Here is a 21,399-nt window from a genome sequence, read left to right on the forward strand (position 1 = left end):
TCAGGGGACAGCCCCACCTCTGGAAGAGTGACAATGCGATGTCCTGGTGAAGAGACCACTCGTGGCTGTGAAAAGACCTGCTGAGGGTGACCGCCAGCTCGTTTTGGACCCCTGGAAGGTACGATGCCTGTAGATTGACTGAGTGCTCTATACAGAAGTCCCATAACCTGAGGGCTTCCTGGCACAGGGGAGAGGAACGTGCACCCCCATTTGTTGATGTAGAACATCGCGGTAGCATTGTCCGTCATGACCTGCTAGATATGGGAGGAATGACTGACACGGTAGGCGTACCACCCTGAGCTCCCTGACATTGATATGAAGATGGAGATCTGACTGTGACCAAAGGCCCTGAGTCCTGTGGTCCCCCAGATGAGCCCCCCATCCCAAATCTGACGCATCCATTACTAGAGTCAGGGATGGTTGTGGGGCGGTGAAGGGGACTCCTGAGCACACCTGCTGAGAGTCCGTCCACACAGGAGCGAGTTGAGGATGGGTCGAGGCAGGGTCACGATCCTGTCCAAGCTGTCCCTGGCGGGTCTGTACACTGACAAAAGGCACGGCCGAAGCCTGAGTCTGGCGTGTCGAACCACACATGTACAGGCGGCCATGTGGCCGAGCAGTTTGAGACAATTTCTCGTGGTGGTGGTGGAGAACTGCCTGAGTCCCTGGATCATGGCGTCGAGGGTCTGGAATCTCGCCTGTGGGAGGAATGCTCTGGCTTGGGTTCAGTCCAGAATTGCCCTGATGACCTCTATCCTCTGGACCGGGGACAGAGTCAATTTCGCCTCGTCCAGATTCTCGAAGGTGGCTTTGATGAATGCCACCCGAGCCTCCACCTGAGTCCTGGATCGGCCTTTGATCAGCCAGTCGTCGAGGTATGGGAAAATCTGTACCTGATGTTTCTGCAGAAAGGTGGTGATGACTACCATGCACTTCGTGAAGACTTGAGGTGCTGCTGACAGGCCAAAAGGGAGGACCGTAAATTGGTAATGGGAACCGTTGACCACAAACCCGAGGTACTTTCTGTGGTTTTACGCTACTGCTATGTGAAAATACGCATCCTTCAAGTCGAGGGTGGTGTACCAGTCTGCTGGATCCAATGAAGGGATAATGGAGGTCAAGGAAACTATACAGAACCTGAGTTTCCTCATAAACTTGTTGAGACCGCGCAGGTCCAGGATAGGCCTTAGGCCACCCTTGGCCTTTGGTATTAGGAAATAGCAGGAATAGAAACCCTTGTCCCTGTGCTCCAGTGGAACCTCCTTCACAACCCCTAGCGCTAGGAGTGATTGCACCTCCTGCATGAGAAGTTGCTGTTGACTAAGGTCCCTGAAGAGGGACGGGGAATGGGGGAGGAAGGACGGGAAGGCACAGAATTGGAAGGACTATACCCACTCTATCGTGCAAAGCACCCAGTGGACGGAAGTTATATGGGACCATGCACAGTAGAAAGGGGATCGTCGTGAGGAAAAGGTAAGGCAGGGCGAATCCAGTCTCTGGTCTGGTGCGCTGTCCTCGATCGCACCTCCAAAATGCCGGTTTAGGGCCAGAGGGCAGTTTGGGCCGGCTTTGGTTAGCAGAGAGTTGTTGCTTTCTTCTACCACTCCAGTTACTCCTCCTAGAGTTGTCCTGGCGGTTCTGCTGTTGGAACTTTTGAGGAGGTTGTGGACAGAAGTGTCTGCACTGTGTGGCGGGGGTATGCAAGCCCAAGGATCTGAGGGTGGCTCGAGAATCTTTTAGGCTCTGAAGCCATTTGTATGCCTTCTCTGAAAACAGAGTATCACCTTCAAACAGGAGGTCCTGAATCCTTTGTTGGACTTTGTAGAGTAACCCTGAGACTTGCAACCAGGCCCCCCCCGTTGCATAGTCATCTCTGTCGCCATGGCTCTTGTGGCAGCATCTAAGGCTGCCTGCAGTGAAGCACAGGAGACTAATTTCCCTTCTTCCACCACGGCGCTGAACTCTGACTGAGAGTCCGAAGGGATGAGCTCAGTGAACTTAACCATGGAAGCACAGGTGTTATAAGAGTACCTGCTCACAATGGCCTACTGGTTAGCAATATGGTGTTGTAGACCGCTAGTGGAGTAGATTTTCCTACCCAAAAGATCCAGCCGTTTAGCATCCCTATTCTTTGGGGAAGGACCTTGGAAACCTTGTCTCTCCCACTGGTTAGCCACATCGACAACCAATGAGTCTGGAGGCGGATGGGAGTAGAGATGCTCAAAGCCTCTGGAGGGGATGAAATACCGGCGCTCACTGCGTTTGGTAGTGGGTGGCAGAGATGCCAGCATCTGCCATAGAGTTTTGGTGGTGTCCACCACCATCTTTATGAAGGGTAACGCTACCCGTGAGGGCCCCGAGGATGCTAGGATGCCCACCATGGGATCTGTGTCCTCAACCACCTCCTCAGCCTTGATGCCCAAGCCTTGGGCAGCCCTGTAGAGTAACTACTGTAAAACTCTGCTGTCCTCTAATGCAGGGGCTATCGACGTCCCTGCCAATGCTTCATCCGGCGATGAGGAGGAGAAAGCGTGTGCCAGTGGTGGAAGCTCCCTGCCGTCTGCCCCGGACAGGTCACGTGACTCTCAGGGCAACGTTGGAGGAGGTGGTGAGGAGGCAGTAGGTGTCATATGCAACGTCGGCATCAGTCTCACAGGAGGGAGCTGCATCGGCACACTCACAGGGGCCCCCGGGGTTGGGGGGGCACGGTGCCAACATCGGCACCTGAGCCGTAAGTGCCTGCATTGAGGTCGACATCATCAACAGTGCAGGTGTGGGAGATGGGTGTGTTGACGTTGTGAAGGCTGATGCTGAAGACGGAGCCAAGCATGGTGCTGGAGTCTATGACGGTGCTGGAGGAAAAGGCTTCGGGACCGTAGGCACCGGGTGCAGATGCACACCGGAAGGCAGTATGTAAGTGGTGGAGGTGACTGAAGATGTCGCTGAGCGTGGGCCCTGGGGTTCTCCCTGGCCCTGGTGATCAGCCCAGGGAGTCCAGAAGGGCCACTGAGGCGGGTTCTGCCACTGCAGAGGACACACCTGATGCTCCTTTCTGTTTTTGCCCGACCTCGCTCTATGGCTTCTGCTCCTTGAGCGATAGGAGTTGGGCTTTGACTCCGAGGTCTCAGACACTGAAGACCACGGAGGAGCCGATCCTTGGTGTCTTGAACGGCAAGAGCTCAGGGAGTGAGAAGGCTCTCTGTCGGAGCGTGTAGGTGTTGATGGACAAGGTGAAGGGGAGTGCCTCGACATCATAGCCGGCTTTCCCTTAGAATGCACTGGAGGACAGGTCTCTGTTGGCGCTGAGGGTTCCTCCCTGGCTGATGAGAATGGTGCTATCAAGTGGAGGAGATCTCTGGTGGCATGGTACGCTTCCGGTGTGGATAGGAGCTGAAGCTGCTGTGTAGGTGCTGGAGATCGAGGTGGGGCCGGACTTGACTGCCTCACCTGGATAGGAGTCAACACAGCCCCAGAAGGAGACGCCGAGGAGTGGCCCGCCTGGGGTCGCACTTCTCGAGGCTTAACCGGAGAATGGTTATCTGGCTTCTTCTTCTTTTGAGGCACCAGCAAATGGGAGTGGTGCCTACTATCAGAAGGGCCCCGTGAGGAACCATGGCATTGCCGAGCGCCCCTGGAGGACTCCTTCCTTGGCGCCGAAGTCACTGACGGCATTCTGTCTCGAGGACGATGCCGTCCAGGTCAGGTCTCTCGAGCCCGGGTTGGAGTGGGGGCACAAGGCTGCTGTTCCCGTTCTTTAAATGTTCTCGGGCGGAACTCGCAGCAGATCTTGCAATGATCTTTCTGATGAATCTCCTCCAGGCACCGAAGACATGACGAGTGCAGATCACTCTTAGGCATGCGCTTGGCACAAGCCAACCCAGTTCTTAAATCCTGAAGACCGCAGCATCCCATGGTGCCAGGGTCGGAGTGGGGGGGAACCCCCAACTATTACACTATACTAAACTTTAAACTGGTACTACTAACAACTAACTATATACACTGAATAATGAAGAAAACTTGCTGCGCAAGAGCCAAGGGACGTTCCAGTCACCGTCACTGGCGGTAAAATGGAACTGAAGGGGTGGCGGGTCGGCAGGGCTCTGAAGGGGTGGCGGGTCGGCAGGGCTATATATTAGACGCAATAAGGGCGCGACTCCAGGGGGTGCACAGGCCGACCTGAAGGAGACTGCTAAGGGAAAAATCTTCCAGCCATCGTGCACTTGCGCGTGCACGCCTCTGATTGGAATCGACATTAACCAGCACTCGAAGAAGATCTGTATTTATTGAATAGAGGTTACTCTATAATTTAGAAAAGATGTCAAAGCTTATGACCAGGTGATGAAAAAATGACTAGATTTATTAATTTAAGAAATAACTTTTCCCACAAATTCAACTAGATGTTCCAATGCACAGTGCCCAATACAAGTACTTAAACTGCACTTTAATTTAAGCTTATAATCTAATCACTTATTTGTACTTTAACAGAGAATTATTTAGCTTGAATTATCTATTAAATATACACATTTCAGATTAACAATCAAGAACTGTCTTCAATGAGCATGAGTTTAGCAAATCTCTATAAATAAAATTCACATATGTAGATTATAGTGCCTCGCCTGACAAGTTGAGTGAAATGTCAATATTGTAAATGAGCATAACCCAATTCACCTACCCTTCCATGGAAACATAAGTGATGAAAGTGAAGTCAGAATAAAGACAGACCTTAATCACATAACTTAATTTTTAACCGTAATAATGACTAGGGAAAGAAACTTGAAATTAAGGTAGTCTAGTTTAAGCAGTATTTGGCAATGCCTAAATACTCAAAACTTACAACCCTTTTCACATTTAAGTTTTGCTTGGAGTGCATGGAAACGGCAGAAGATAACTAACTAACAATATTGTTACTTACCAATAACTGTTTTTAGTCTTCCTTGGCATTCTTGTAAGAGGAGGGTCCAGACACCCAAGATGATAATGTAGTTTACAGGTATCACACAGTAAGAGGAGGTGTTGATCATGGTTCTTCTTACAAATTCCACAACTTTGAATAAATGCAGCCAAAAAAAGCATTAAAATTACATTTGAGATAGTAAAGCATATATTATACAGTACCGTATTTTTTAGTGACAATAAAAAGTGCAAGTATGTAAATATATGTTAATGACATCATACAGTTTTCACAGTATTCATTTAAAATTAACTACATATTACTTTTGAAAATGTTTATGACTAAGCAGCTTTTAAAACTATGTGATATCTCATCTTCTAACATTTTCTTTAAATTTCATATTAAAGTGCTGTAGAACTGCAGTTACTCTTCTGATTCTCGAATCAGGATATCCCATGATATTACCAAGCACCAGTGCAAAACACAATACACGGGGGGGGCACCACCATGCCAGCACAAAGTGGCTAAGTAGAATATTATTACTACTATTAATCATTTATCTATTTAAATAACATTGAAAGACAGGACTGCAGTATCATCATGCTGGATAATGTACAAACACAGAATAAATCAGAGTTCACTTTTTAAATTGAGCTACTGTACCAATATTTGCAAAAAGAAAAGGAGTACTTATGGCACCTTAGAGACTAACAAATGCTCAAATTAATTTGTTAGTCTCTCAGGTGCCACAAGTACTCCTTTTCTTTTTGCGAATACAGACTAACATGGCTGCTACTCTGAAACCTGTACCAATATTGGCATTCTAGTTTAATAGTACAAAATTAATCTTTTTGAGACTTATTTATCACATAAAGAAAAGAAAAGAAAAGAAAAGAAAAGAAAAGAAAAGAAAAGAAAAGAAAAGAAAAGAAAAGAAAAGAAGCTTGCCGACCCGTCAACTGGAAGAGTAAATTTCCTCAAATGGCAAGTATTTTTAAAACTATACTTCTGAATACATAATATTGTTTGTACCAAAATCCTCACAGCAGTATAGACTACCTAATTCAAAAGACAATAGCATGGATTTAAAATTTCCACATTACAGTTGCAACAGATTCTGATATTTCAGATGTAGAAGCCATTTCTCTTTAAAGCACTGTAGTCTATTAACAGAGAAAGCCCTGCCAATGTGTGTGCCAAAATAAAGAAATGACTCAACTTCTTAGCTTGGAGATAAACATAACTCTAATGGCAGCCAATAGTAGGTAAGATGTGGGGGAGGGATTTTCTTCCATTTTTGTGTAAATAAACACGTCAATTATAAATATTTATCAACACTCTCCGTACTATATCATGCCTATTCTATCAAGATTGCATTACTTGCCTATAAAGTACTGCTGGAAGCGTAGACGTCTTTTGTGTTCCTCCTTCCTTTTTACTTGGTTTCCTCTCCTTGGGTGCTCGCAAAATTGCTGGAATGTTCAATTTCTATTGGATTTGAACAAATGCAGTTTATACATAAGTTTTTTGGGGAAGAATCTAAGTATACCATTCCCACCCATTTGCCACTCCACAGCCAGTTAAATTTGGTCAACCGCACAATACTACTTTTATGAGGGGGAAAACTTCTTTCTAAACTACTTTACAGGAAAGAGCAACTACAGTATTTATTTTGTCTCAAAACAAATTTTGTTTTTCACAGACTTACAGTCACATTTTTCAATGTAAAACTAAAACAAAAAAATGCAAACACTAAAGTCCTGGCTTTTAACTTCCCCCCCCCCCCCCAAATTTTGAGAGAGAGAGAGAGAGAGAGAACCCATTATATTTGACAAAAGAATATTGAGGCAGTTTATTTTCCTCAGCCTCTCTGTTATACTGGTGCTCCATAGGTTAATTAGAAAAATTATCTTATTGGACCAAACTCTCCACAAAGCAGACGAGATTCTCTTCGGGTTTCTACTAATCTGCAGTATGCAAGCTTCTCAGACAGCAACCATCTATCAAAGTCATTTCTTGGCGGCCCTGTGGGCCTGCATCTGTTCAACCAACTGGAAAAAAGTGTCATGCAAGCTGTGCAAATGAATTTTACTTCTACTTTCTATTTTTTTTAAATTTATTAATGTTTGCACTGGGAAATACACTCGTGAAGTTTTTAAAAAACTATTTTTAAAAGGCAAAATCTTGTTCCAGACAGACCACGTTCTACTAACAAAGAGATTTTTGTATAAGAAAAGTAGGCAAAAAAAAATTCAGCCAGCTTGGCGTGAGTAACCAATATGATTAAACCACAAGCATTACTGCAGACATCAAGGGTAGATTTCATTTTAAGTACAGTAATACAAACACAGAAGTACCAAAGGCCATCACAAAAATCTCTGACACAGAATTAGGTGATGTCTTTTATTCTCATCCTCTTAAAATACTGACTCACTATAATATTTATTCTGCACAATTCCCAAAAGCACCTTTATAAGTGTGGCATGTCTATGTTCAATACATTACATCTTGAAAAAGACTGCTGTCTTCCTTGTGTGCCTGCCACATATAAGCCTTTTAGGGGGGTATGGGAAATATTATATAAAAGACCAATGAAATGACTCACTATTTCAGAAACACAGCCATCTACATGCTGACAGATACAGTTTTCAGTGTGAAAAAACACATGTACTGAACAAGTGTTCTCAATCTTCTTTAAAAACATGACTGGAAATAGTTTCATGTTCTCTTCTGATGTGTTAAGGAAAAGTTAGCATATGTGACTCCATTTTGGTTTGGGGCCCACCATTGTCTAAAAGCAAGCACATCATGCACCAGAAGGAGTGTTCCTTAGATACTGCATTCCTGTGAAAACCCTCCCCCTTGTTTCCAGCCTGTCTCAACTCCCAGTTTCTGTTCTTTGTCTATTCCTAACTCCCTGTCTCCTGGCCTTGATGTGAGCCTCCCATCCTGATAAGAAAGGCTACTGGTGCATTGCTTTAGGACCAAGTTGTGTAGATGAAGTAACGGTTTAGCATGGGGAATGTACTTAGCAAGGATAGGTGGTAGATAAGGGAAGGGTTTGTCTATTGGCTAAGGTTTCCGATGCACGAGGGCAACATGCTTTGCTAAAAGGTATATAATCTCTGTATAACCTGCATTCAGGGTCCCCTCCTGACTAGCAGGGGGGCACCACACTCGAGCGTAATAAACTTAGTATCTTTGCGAACTCTGCAGCTGTGGACTTTGTTCATGTGCCTCAGCCTAGACTCGAACTGTGCGTGACCTATCGGGTATAATTCGCAGCAGTTCTTGTGCGTGACCTATCAGGTATAATTCGTAACAGTTTGTGTGTGTGACCTATTAGGTATAATTCGTAACAGATGGATAAATGACACATTGCCATATTACATATATGGGGTTTCAGTGATTTATCATGAACATGATCCGTGTATCTGTTTACCTTTTATCTTAATTCAATGAATTTATGAGCATATTGAAGCATGAAATGTACCTCCTTCCTTGCAATGGACAACATGGTCACTGGTAGCATCAAGAAATAATTAAACATTCCCATATCACTGACATCATATACTCACTATTTCTAAAAAAGGGTACATCTTTTTATCTGCATAATTTAGAAAACACTGTTGCAAATGATGTGTGGTTTTAGGGATGTACAGTTTATAAAATGGACATAAACAGTCAATACAAACCCAAGGAACCATTCTACAGTATTTGAAACCTATAACTGCTAAAGAAAAAGTGGAGGGGAATACGGTGGGATTAACTCATGCTTCAGGTTTAGCTTTATCACAAATGACAGGTCAATCAGTTACAGCAAATGAAAGAATTTTGCAAACAAGATAGCTATTATAACAACAAAATTAAGCTACAGGTTCCCAGTAGGTTGCTTGCAGAGCTTTAGATATATTTTAATCAGAAATCATGAACCCCCAGAGTATGCAAAGGTGACAGATACAAAATAAAAAAACCTATTCTCTGAAAATCATGTGCACCTGTGTGGTGCAAAAGAGGGGGGGGGAATGAAAAGCCAACCTGCCCAATGATTCTACCCAGTAGAGTCCATATTCCTTGCCCCTCATTTCGTAGCTTTCCATTCATATTTTGTAGCTCTTCCAAGGACTCACACAGCTGAAAATAAAAAATTGAAAAACTCTTTTAAAGTTCATTTACTGAAGTTATTCAGCATCTATTATGTGAGAACTCTTTACCTATAACTTTTATAAATTACATAATTAAAAACACAATGAAACTCAATAGTCATGCCAATACATCAGAGATCAGTGCAGTCATTCAGGCATATAACAGCACTAAGAAGAAAGTTGGGCAGCCATCTGTTTTGTAAAAGAGGATCTGAAGTAATTCAGCATGACAATTAGGTTCCACAATCACAATCAGAAAGCAAAATTAAAGTATACTAATGCATCGTACAAATTGTATTATACTATTTGCAGCTATGAAGTTATGACAAATGTTTCTATACAGGGAATCAAGTTTTGTTCCTTCACCACCAAAAAAACACACACTCTTAAAAAACCAAGCACTTATTTTGTTAATTAAAAGAACACCGAAGCAGAAGACAGTATTCTGAAAAGTAATTGCCAGCTATAGTACTGTATACTAGTAATTTTGTTAATTGTCTCGTCCATTCCTCTCTTGTTATTCTTGGACAATACAACAAGCAGGTATTAACATTTGTTTGCATTTAAAACATGTGTTTAAACCACTTTTGATCAATTCTAACCTGCTGAATTCAGCAAGCATCAGTATATTATCCTGCACAAATAATAATTTTAATGGTTATATATGATATATATATATAATCATAGAATATCAGGGTTGGAAGGGACCTCAGGAGGTCTTCTAGTCCAAACCCCTGCTCAAAGCAGGACCAATCCCCAACTAAATCATCCCAGCCAGGGCTTTGTCAAGCCTGACCTTAAAAATATAGTTTCAAAACAGTTCAAAAAGTCATAAGGCAATTTTTAATCAACACTAACTCTTCTACATACCATGACTTGCTTCATACACATTCATTATAGCCGCACTTCTTTGAGCCAATGTTATCATCTGTTGCTCCTCATAAAAAAAGTTTTGGGAAGGCTCAACATTTAGATATTGATAAAAGCATGGGCAACTGTTTTCATGTTTTGTTTTGTTTTGTTTACTATTTCATGTAAACAATTCCTGCACTGCTAGAAATCAAGACACTACCACTAGATGAGAACCTGAAAGTCAAACTACCCAAAAACAAAACACTGAGAGTGACAAGTCAGGGGTCACTGTCCAAACTAAGTGCACACAAACAGCAAAAATGGTAAAAAGTAAGGCCCAAATCTTTCAGTTGGTTCCATGCAAAAGGGCCTCTGTGCTCAGGTGGAGCCTGTTAATGAGGCTCTATGTGAAGGATCAGTGCCCAACTTAGATTTTAGAAATTCACTGTAGTTGTGATAATTTAAAAGTAGGAAAGGTAAGATATATTTTAAGTAGCATTTTTATCCTGGTACTCCTTCTCTAAATAGCAGTTTTCCCTTTGAAAAGCAAAATTCCAACAGTTAACTCTCAAATGTTTAGTACAGTTGTATTCACTGCTTTTCTTACCTTGTTATATTCCACATGAAGTTTTTCTTGCTCATTTTCTAGTTTATCCTTAATATTCTTCTGTTCAGCCATATTTTCTTGGATCTGAATCATGCGCATATTTCTCTCTGTTTAAATAAAATCCAGTCCTTTCTAGCTTTAGTTGCATTTGTTCAAGTGTCCCACATTAACAAATGGAACAAGTGTTACACATTTAAGCACTAAGTTAGAAAAATCTTAAAATGTGAAACTACTACTACAGAGAGAAAGAGAGAGAGGGGATCAAATTACAGGACACTGTCTTGTTAAATGATCTATGAGAGTGATGGAATACAAGCAAAAAGAAAAGGAGTACTTGTGGCACCTTAGAGACTAACCAATTTATTTGAGCATAAGCTTTCGTGAGCTACAGCTCACTTCATCAGATGCATACTGTGGAAACTGCAGAAGACATTATATACACAGAGACCATGAAACAATGGGAGGAGGTATTGTTTCATGGTCTCTGTGTATATAATTTCTTCTGCAGTTTCCACAGTATGCATCTGATGAAGTGAGCTGTAGCTCACGAAAGCTTATGCTCAAATAAATTGGTTAGTCTCTAAGGTGCCACAAGTACTCCTTTTCTTGTTGTGAATACAGACTAACACGGCTGTTACTCTGAAACCTGGAATACAAGCACTTTCCCACCATGTAGACCTGAGAAAAAAATTTTTCACAAATAGTTTATTTGCAAAAAAATGCAGTTTTGGTTAACCCAAAACTATTCTTGAATATGACACAAATTTGTGAGTAGTTCTGGATCATTTTTCTTTTCAGTACTTGGATGCCATTCTCAAAATGGCCAGAGAAAGTAGTGGTGAAATGGAGGTGATTGCCAGAGCCCTCCTTGTAACTTTTAATCAAGTGGTTAGAGCCCTCACCCAGGATGTGGAAGATGCAGATTCAACTCCCCTCTCTGCTGATATAGAGCAGGGATCTGAACTTGAGTCTCCCCCATTGCATTATATTACCCGGGCCACGGGCTAAGGGAATATACTGGTGTGGGTCTTTGGTGTGACTGCCCTTATCACTGGGATAAAAATTATAAGGCATCATCACCAAGTCTACCTCCTCGAATCTATCCCTTTAAAAGAATACCCACAACAGATTTTTTTCAATTTGCTAATTTTTTTTGCAGTTTTTAGATTCAGTTAACCCACAACAAATCTTTTTTAAAAAAAATTGAATCTCCTAGTGAACTGAACAAAATCAGTTATTCACCAAGCTCTACTGCCACATGCTTTTGCTGCATGAGCAAAGTCAGAGTGAGATAACTGTTTGATGATGTGCACTGATTGGTCATCTCAGGTTAAACCAGCTGATCTCAATCACAAGAGCATGCCCTTCTAAGGTGGAAACAGAGTACTGAGGACCTAAAGACACAGTGCCCAAGATTTTGCTAGGGATGTTCAGAGGGGAGAGAGATGCTCTTCCACCTAACTTCAAAGAGGACAAAACAAAAAAGGTGCCAAATATCTACCCTTCCATGCCTGTCAACAAAAACATACTCCCTGCTGTTTATGTTAGCAGCAATTTAGTTTACAAAAGAGATATGTTTAAAAAGGCACACTAACTTACTTTATCATATTAAGATACTGAGTGTTTATGTGAACTCTACATTCATTTGAATGAGCAATGATAGCTTTTTCTCTAACGATAAGAAAAAATAATATATATATATATATACACACACACACACACATACACACACACGAGCATACTCTGTTACTTTAACCAAACCCTCTCCTCTCTCTTTCTATAATTAGTCAAATGTTTTCTTCAAAACATTGTATAATACAAAGTCAATAGGTGTGGAGCATCGTCTATACGGTTTAAGAAACTTAAATTTCATATTCTCATCCTTACCAAGATAATAATTCACAAAATCAGCAGTCAGAGCCGGTTGCTTATGTTTTCTCCTTCCGTCCACACTGGAACTGGTATCTGAAGTGTCCACGGGAAAGATGTCTGTACTAATTCCCATTAATTCAGCTTTGCGCATCAGCTTACGTATGGCTGAAGCACTGCTAGTGAGTGGTCGTGGCAGCTTCTCCCTGGGAACCCATGCCTGAGGCCTGGTGGTACGAGCTAATTCTGCCTTGGCACGATACTGCTGCAGTCTGGCATTGATTCGGGCCTACAATCAAATTCCCGGAAAAATCAAAATAGAATAAAATGGTGTAAAATGGAATCCAAATCACTTTTGCCAGTAAACTTAACCTTCCTTTAGACTACACGTACACTAGGCACTACTTTCAACAAGAAAAAATGCACAATCTAATCCAGCATTTTTCAACGCTTTAGGATGTGATAACTCAACAGACAAAACCATATATGAATATCATTTGATTTTACTTTGACATTTGTAGTTAACTGGCAGCATATTTTCTTAACCTTAGGTTTGTGAAGTCAAATGGAGTAATATTCAGAACTTTCTTTCTGGGAATACCACCTTCAACAAGACTATTAACGTAAGTGGTCTTCTGGCAATATGATGGCATATCTAATAAACATAAGTAGATGGAACTGTCTATGTTCACAAAGTGGGTAAAACCCTTGGCTTAGGTATCAGAAAACAGATTAAGATGTGAGTACACTGCCAGCATAACTGCCATCTAAACCTTCTGGCTGACACTTATGCCAAGTCTATAAGCCTCTTTTATAGGAACTCCTTTCCCAGTTATAGCACTGCCCACACATACCTCTTTATAGATAAGTACACTAGCTGACATTAAGGAAATTCACAAACAAAAGCAACAGAGGCACACTGTATATATTGCTGACGGCATCTGTATATTTTGGACATCTGGGAGACCAACACCAGAAGGTCAAGTTGCTACATGTAATTGGAAAATACTGCCTGCAGAAAGTCTTTGCAGTGGCAGACAATAACACGAGCGTAAAAACCATGACAGGCATGAATCCAGCTAAGTACCAGTTACAGTTTGTATACTCGCCTGCATGAAGAGGAAGTTAGGCTACAGAGCATTAATCCAACTCCCCCAACACATGGTATGAGATACCCTTACATGTGAGAGAAAGGCAAAAACATGTGCATATACATACTACACTTGAGGAACACCAGTTAACTCAGCAGTTCAGTTTACTAGCTTATGACCAGCATGATCTGGAGCAGGGTGTCAAACATCTGGTTTGTAGGCTGAATCCAGCCTCTCTTCTCCAGCCCATAGCACAAAGGACCAGAAGTGAACTGGAATGGATAGACTGAGTAGGCAGGTCATGCTTTATTTGGCACAGGCACCTGAGCCCCCTCCTTTTTCTTTCCGCCATCCCCTCCACTCAGTTGCTGCTTTTCATAGACTAGGCAGCACCACAATGCCTCAGAGATGAGACAGAGTAGGCTTCTTCCCAGATGAACCACTATTCAGTCACTCTCACCCAGGTCTCAATCCTCTGTGCTGCTATCCAGACACAGATTTTGTCTTCATTGTTTAAAAAAAGATGTGCTTTTACTCTGGAATAACTAACACACATCTGCTATCTCAATGTAAATCCTACTGATGACAAGACACCATAGTTTTCACCATAAGGGAAATTGAGACAAGGGGTCAACCACAAAGCAGAGAAAGTGGCGTGACTCAGTGGCTAGAGCATTAGACTGGAACTTCAGAGACCTCGGTTCTATTCCTAGCCTGCTGGGTGATTTGGGACATTACTTAACCTTTTTGTGCCATAGTTTCCTCATCTGTAAAACAGAGCTAATGATGCTGGCCTCCTTTGTAAAGGGCTTTGAAATCTACTGATGAAAAGTACTATGTAAGAGCTAGGCATTATTAATTATTATTATTACTAACAGTGTTTTATATGAATAATATCACTAATAGTTAGGGTCCTACCATATTCATGGCCGTGAAAAACATACCAAGGGCCATCAAATTAGACCTCCCCCATGAAATCTAGCTATTGGAAAGGAGGAGAGGAGAGGGAAGAGGTAGCTGGGGGAGATTCCCGGAAATGGAGATGGATCTGATCTTCCCTCTGCTGCTAGGAGAGCCTGCACAAGGGGCTGCTAGTCCCGGCCAGGCTGAGGAGGGACAGGACTTCCTCTTCCCCTGCACGGCCACTCTGGGTGTGTGGGGGAGGTCAGACCCACATGTGGGTACCTCCCCCAGCTGCAGTGGGTACCTCCCCCAGCTGCAGGGAGCTCCGTGGCTGCGCTACCTTCAGAGCCGCAGTGCAGCCATGGAGCTTCCTACAGCTGGGGGAGCTATCCACAGGTAGATCTCATCTCCCACCAAGAGCAGCCATGCAGGGAAAGAGGAAGTCCCGTCCTTCCCCAGCCCAGCCCGGACTAGCAGCTAGAAGCTCCCTGCTGGGGCGCTCCCAGGGAAGATTCTCCCAAAAGGAGAGAAAAAGAGAGGGAGGCTGAGGATGCCCAAAGTTGGGCAAATGAGTAGGGGAAAAGAGGACTCATTCACAAGAAGGAGGAGCGGTGGCTAGACATGGAGGGGAAAGTTTCACCAACACGTATACTTTTTAAATTAGTCTTTGTCTTTAAATGTGATATTTAGCTTCACTAGTTAAAGGGGCACACTCTGCAGTCAAAAGAAAGTACACAATTTGCCTCTTACCAGTAAACTTTCTACTCCTGGTCATGGCCCCTAAATGAACGGATAATTCAGCCCTCATGATAGAACATGTATTAACACAAATTTAACACCCATAATCTACAGCAGGGGTTGACAACCTATGGTATGCGTGCCAAACACGGCACACGAGCCAATTTTTAATGGCACGCTGCTGTCTGCAGGGGACAGCAGCGTGCAATTAAAAATCCTGCCCTGCCCGGCCCAGCCCACTCTTCTCCACCCACCGCTCTCTCCTTGCAGGGCAGGCAAGCTTCCCCCTCCCCCCACCTCTTCCCCCAGCATGCTGGGTTCCTGCCCCTCCTCCTCTCCCTCCCTGCAGCCGATCAGCTGAGGGCCCTTGCTACAGAGGGGAGAGGGAAAAGCAGAGCCGCAGCGCTCTTGCACTCTCTGCTCTGGGGACCTTGTGGAAGGGGGTGGAATCGGCATATCCCCTCCAGCCCCCTGCCGTGAGCTGCTCAGGGCAGGGGGCTGGGAACACCCCCATGACCCCAGCCCACACCACCCAGCCCTCTGCCCTCACCCTTGCACCCTCCATACACCCCAGCCCCATGCCCTGACCCCTGCACCCTTCCCAGCCCCCTGCCCTGATTCCTGCACCCCCCACACATACCCAGCCCCCCCACACCCCGTGCCCTGACTCTTGCACCCCCACATCCACATCTCCACCCCCACCCTGAGCACCAAATGGGAGCTCCTGCACACACACCCACATTCCCACCTGCACCCCTCACACCAAATGGGAGCTGCCCAGGTAAGCGCTCCACACCCAAACCTCCTGCCCCAACCCTGAGCCCCCTCCCTCATTCTAGCTCCTGGCCAGACTCTGCACCCCAATCTCCAGCCTGCTCCTTCACCCCCAGCCCTCTTCTCAGTGCACTCCCACCCTCATCTCAGTGTAGAGCGAGGAAGAGAATGGGCCAGAACCAGGGAGAAAAGAGGTACCTACTCTATGTGGACAGGGCTGGGACCCCAGACTGGCAGCGGGCTGAGCAGGGCCAGCAGCCAGGACCTTGGCTAGCAGGAGCCAGTGGACGGAACCCCAGACCGACAGTGGGCTGAGCCACTCAGTCCACTGCTCGTCTGGGGTCCCGGCCACTGGCCCCACTCAGCCCACTGCCGGTCTGGGTTTCTGGCTGCCGGCCCCTTGTCAGCCAGGGTACCGGCCGCAGGCCCCGCTCAGCCCGCTGCCAGCCTAGGTGAATGGAACCCCAGCCTGGCAGAGGTTCTGAGCGGGCCGGCAGCGTAAGATCAGCATTTTAATTTAATTTTAAATGAAGCGTTTTAAACATTTTGAAAACCTTGTTTACATACAACAATAGTTTAGTTATGTAATATATAGACTTATAGAGAAAGACCCTCTATAAAACGTTAAAATGTAATATTGGCACATGAAACCTTAAATTAAAGTGAATAAATGAAGACTCGGCACACCACTTCTAAAAGGTTGCTGACCCCTGATCTAGAGTGGAGGTGGGCAAACTATGGCCCATGGGCCACATATGGCCTGCAGGACCGCCCTGCCCGGCCCTTGAGCTCCTGGCCAGGGAAGCTAGCCCCCGGCCCCTCCCCTGTTCTCCCCCATTCCCTGCAGCGACACCGCCGCGCAGGCAGTGCGGCTGGCTCTGTCTGGGCAGCGGGGATGCAAGTTCCTGCTGCTCTGAGCGGCATGGTAAGGGGGCGGCGGCGTGGTGTGTGTGTGTGTTGGATATGGGGCAGGGAGTCCAGGGGCAGTCAGGGGTCAGAGAGCAGGGGGTAACTGGATGGAGTGGAGGTTCTGGAGGGCTGAGGGGTGGTGGTCAGGGGACAGGGAATGGGGTGGGGGGTTGGATAGGGCGTGGGAGTCCTGGGGGGCCTGTCAGGGGGCAGGGGTGTGGATAGGAGTCGGGGCAGTCAGGGAACAGGGAGCGGGGGGGTTGGATGGGGGTGGGGTCCTGGGGGGCCTGTCTGTGGGCAGGGGTGTAGATAGGGGCCGGGGGGGGCAGTCAGGGGACAGGGAGCTGGGGGGGCTGGATGGGGAAGGGGGTCCTGGGAGGGGGCGGTCAGGGGACAAGGAGCAGGGGGGGTTGGATGGATCAATGGTTCTGAGGGGGGCAGTCAGGGGGCGGGAAGTGTGAGTGGGTGGATAGGAGGCAGGGGCCAGGCTGTTTGGGGAGGCACAGCCTTCCCTACCTGGCCCCCCATACAGTTTCGCACCCCGATGTGGCCCTCGGGCCAAAAAGTTTGCCCACCCCTGATCTAGAGAGACTGGAAATACAGAATGATGGCAGAAACAAGAAACATTCATAATTTCTATTAGGGAACAGGGATGAGAACAATCTGTATGCTCACTCTTCTTTTAAACATGGCGGTGCTCAGCTCTCTTGAACTTTAATTCAAGTCCATTCAGTCTCTTGTCCATTAATTTAGGTGCATAAATAAAGATTAAGCCTAATTTTAGGCATCCATTTTTTTTAAATCTTGACCCAGGCCTACAATGGTATATTTATATAGCCTATCTGTGACTGCTAGTAGCAAATAACCCCAGTGGCCAGGGAGGGCTCTGCATTACTACAGGGAATTCTTTCCTGGTGTCTGGCTGTTGGGTCTTGGTGAAATGCTCAGGGTCCAACTGACCGCCATATCTGGGGTCAGGAAAGAATTTCCCGCAGTCAGATTGGCAGAGACCTTGGGGGTTTTTTGGCCTTCCTCTGCAGCATGGGTCATTTGCAGTTTTAAACTAGTATAAATAGTGGATTCTCTCTAACTTGAAGTCTTTAAATCATGATTTGAGGATGTCAGTAAGGCCTCCAGAGATTATAGGTCTATTACAGGAGTGGATGGGTGAGGTTCCATGGCCTGCAATGTGCAGGAGGTCAGACAAGATGATCATAATGGTCCCTTCTGGCCATACAGTCTATGAGATTCACAGCAAAGACCTTTACAATTTAGGCATTGGTTACAGAGCCCCTTTTTTTCCCCTTGTCTATCATTTCTGCCACTATTATGTAGATCCACAGCTTGCCTCTGCCACCATCATCCTGATCCCCTTACGATTTCTCTCAGCCACTTTTCTGCCCCACAGAAGCACCTTGAAGCACAGAGTCAGTCTCCCTCCTCTCAATTCTTGTCTCTGGTGTCACAGCAACCCCTGACAGCTGGGAGGAGAAACTGCATGAAAAATCCTACTTAGCCCAGGTCTGGGGCATGCCCAGTACAAATGGAACCTTCTGAGTGTTTGGTTTAAAAACTATCATCCATTGAGTATATGCAAACAAATTTTTTACAGGATTATAAATGTTTGAATTTCGGTGGATTTTCATGAGGCCGGCAAAAAACCTATTGACACCAGGGCAACTCACTTGCTAAAGTTCAAGTCCCTTCTTCAAACCACAGAGGCACTAGAGCTTCTCAATTAAATTAATGAAATAATTTAGCATGGGCAAAACATTTTTTCCCTAACCTCATTCTGAGAAATAGCTGAATCACTTTTACTGAAATGGTCTATGCACACACACACACACAAACCTGAGGCAGACACACAGCATGGAAAATTTCAGCCTAAAGGACTGAAACATACAAGCAACTGAAAATAGGGGTCTTATATTATGAAGTGTTAAGGCAACCTTATCCGTAGGCTTTGCTATAGCTCCTTGTAATAACTAAGGAAGAAGGCGGAACTTTCTTCTAACATACACATAGCAAAATGTCCAAAATCTTGGCTGCTTTGACTGATTTTTATTTTTTTAGAATCTTGAAATAAAGTTTAGAAGTAAAATAAATACAACTATGGAATTAAAAAAGAATTATAAATTACCCTGGTATCATAGAGAATTACATAAACTAATCAGGATTATTTCCATTCAGATGCGTGCATGTGCACCTTTTCAAGGATTATATTATGGGGTCATTCACTCTTAGGGAATCCAATCTAAAGATAATTCACTGCCATATTAATTGACCATATGCCATCAATGTAGTCCAAATTTCATTTTCAACCACCGTAATTCCACCTTTCTCTTCCCCCCTCTTCTCATTTAACATTGATGATTAATGCACATGCAGCTTTGGCATGGGTACAATACCTGCGCTTCTGGTGAGAGCTGTTTCTCTCTTTCCTGCAAGGACATTTTACAATAAGACTGTAAAGCCAAGTAGTTCTTCCGTTTCCATTTTCTGTCTAACCTGTCCGCGTGCTGTTTACAATAAGCAAAAAAAGGATCTGCTATGTCCTGTTTCAGCAAGAAAAAGGGATGGAAAAGAAGGGGGGGGGGAAATCTAGTTAGAAAAATGATACAGAAGAACATAAAGCCAGCATTTCATGTATAACACAATTAACATTGACAGCTAGGGGTAAAGAATACAAGCCAAAATAGGGGAAGAACAGGTTAAAGAATATTTAGATAAATTAGATGTATTCAAGTCAGCAGGGCCTGATTAAATTAATCTTAGGGTACTATTTTTTAATAATCCTAGTTTTTTTTTAAAATTTTTTTAATTTTAATTTTTTTATAATCTTAGGGTACTACTTTTTAAAAGGGGAACAAGGAGGACCCGGGAATTACAGACCAGATAGCCTAACTTTAATATATGGAAAGATATTAGAGTAAATTTTTAGACAATTGATTTATGGGCATCTGGAGGATAATAGGGTTATAAGGAATAGTCAGCATGGATTTGTCAAGAGCAAGTCATGCCAAACCAACTTAATTTCCTTCTTTGATAAGATTACTGACCTAGTGGATGGGGAGAAGCAGTAGACATGATATACCTTGATTTTAGTAAGGCTTTTGACAAAGTTCCACATGACGTTCTCGTAACCAAACTAGGAAAATGTGGTCTAGATAAATTTACTATAAAGTGAGTTGCACAACTGGTTGAAAGACCTTACTTTAAGGGTAGTTATCAATGGTTTGCTATCAAGTTGAGACAGTGCATCTAGTGGGGTCAGTCCTGGGTCCAGTAATCTTCAATATTGTCATTAATGACTTGGATAATGGAGAACAGTGTATGCTTATAAAATCTGCAGATGACACCAACCTGGGAGGGGTTGCAAGCACTTTGGAGGACAGGTGTAACATTCAAAATGGAAAATTGGTCTGAATTTGACAAGATGAAATTCAATAAAGCCAAATGCAAAGTACTTCCCTTAGGAAGGAAAAATCAAATGCACAACTACAAAATGGGGAATAACTGTCTAGGTGGTAGTACTGCTGAAAAGGATTTGGGTTTATAGTGGACCACAAACTGAATATGAGTCGTTAATCTGATGCAGCTGCAAAAAAGGCTAATATGATTCTGGGATGTATTAACAGGAGTGTTGTATGTAAGACACAGCGAGGTAACAGTCCCACTCTACTCAACGCTGGTGAGACTCCTGCTGGAGGACTGTGTCCAATTCTGGGCACCACAATTTAGGAAGAATGTGGACAAATGGGAAAGAGTCCAGGGGAGAGCAACAAAAATGATAAGAGGTTTAGAAAACTTGACGTATGAGGAAACGTTGAAAAACTGGGCATGGTTAGTCTTCAAAAAAGACAACTGAGAGGTGACCTGGTAATAGTCTTCCAATACCTTGAAGACTATTATAAAAAGGACGGTGATCAGTCGTTCTCCACGTCCACTGAAGGTAGGACAAGAAGTAATAGGCTTAATCTGCAGCAAGATTTAGATATTAGGAAAAATTTTCTAAGTACAAGGGTAGCCAAGCTATGGAACAGGCTTCCAATGGATGTCATGGAGTCCCCATCATTGAAAGCTTTTAAAAATAAAGTTGGACAAACACCTGCCAGGGATGATCTAGGGGTTTACTTGTTCCTGGCACAGCGCAGAAGGCTGGACTTGATGACTTGTTGAGGCCTTTTCCAGCTCTACATTTCTAAGATTCTATGTTTCAAATAGATGGGTCTTGTAGAGTAACACAGTCAGGGTTTGCATCAGTTTAACTAAAGGTCTGTTTAAAACCAATTTAGTTAAATTGATGCAAGCCTACATGTGTACACTCAAACAGATTTTTAGATTGTGTATATTGATTTAGCGTAATTCAGTAAGGAATTGAGTTAAGCTAAATCAACGGAAGCCAGGTTTAAACTTGTTTAAAAGTGACCACACAGGAATTTTGCTTTTGTTTTTTAAGCTGAGAAGTTTCTTTTTTAGACTAGCTACTTTACAGTTTATGAAAACAACATAATTTGTTACAAAATTTCAGTTTCATATATCAAAAGAGGATGCTAAAACTATACTAGCAATTATTTCCACCCAGAATTGCAAACAGAATTAAAAGGTATATTTAATTGT

General features: G+C 43.9%; 1 protein-coding gene across 7 annotated transcripts in view; it reads right to left on the minus strand.

Annotated features, from left to right (window-relative positions):
- The window catches only part of PHF14 (PHD finger protein 14), a 302,241-nt gene that overhangs the window by 198,868 nt on the left and 81,974 nt on the right, over nucleotides 1–21,399 (minus strand). For all 7 annotated transcript variants that reach the window (XM_073333845.1, XM_073333843.1, XM_073333842.1 and 4 more), the window contains exons 8-13: nucleotides 19,188–19,334; nucleotides 12,383–12,653; nucleotides 10,496–10,602; nucleotides 8,930–9,025; nucleotides 6,276–6,379; nucleotides 4,913–5,044 (exon numbers count right to left, since the gene is read on the minus strand). In XM_073333845.1, coding sequence (XP_073189946.1) covers nucleotides 4,913–5,044; nucleotides 6,276–6,379; nucleotides 8,930–9,025; nucleotides 10,496–10,602; nucleotides 12,383–12,653; nucleotides 19,188–19,334 — 857 coding nt within the window. The remainder of the gene's footprint in view (nucleotides 1–4,912; nucleotides 5,045–6,275; nucleotides 6,380–8,929; nucleotides 9,026–10,495; nucleotides 10,603–12,382; nucleotides 12,654–19,187; nucleotides 19,335–21,399) is intronic.

The sequence above is a fragment of the Lepidochelys kempii genome, chromosome 2 (assembly GCF_965140265.1).
Source record: "Lepidochelys kempii isolate rLepKem1 chromosome 2, rLepKem1.hap2, whole genome shotgun sequence".
In the NCBI taxonomy this organism is placed as follows: Eukaryota; Metazoa; Chordata; order Testudines; family Cheloniidae; genus Lepidochelys; species Lepidochelys kempii.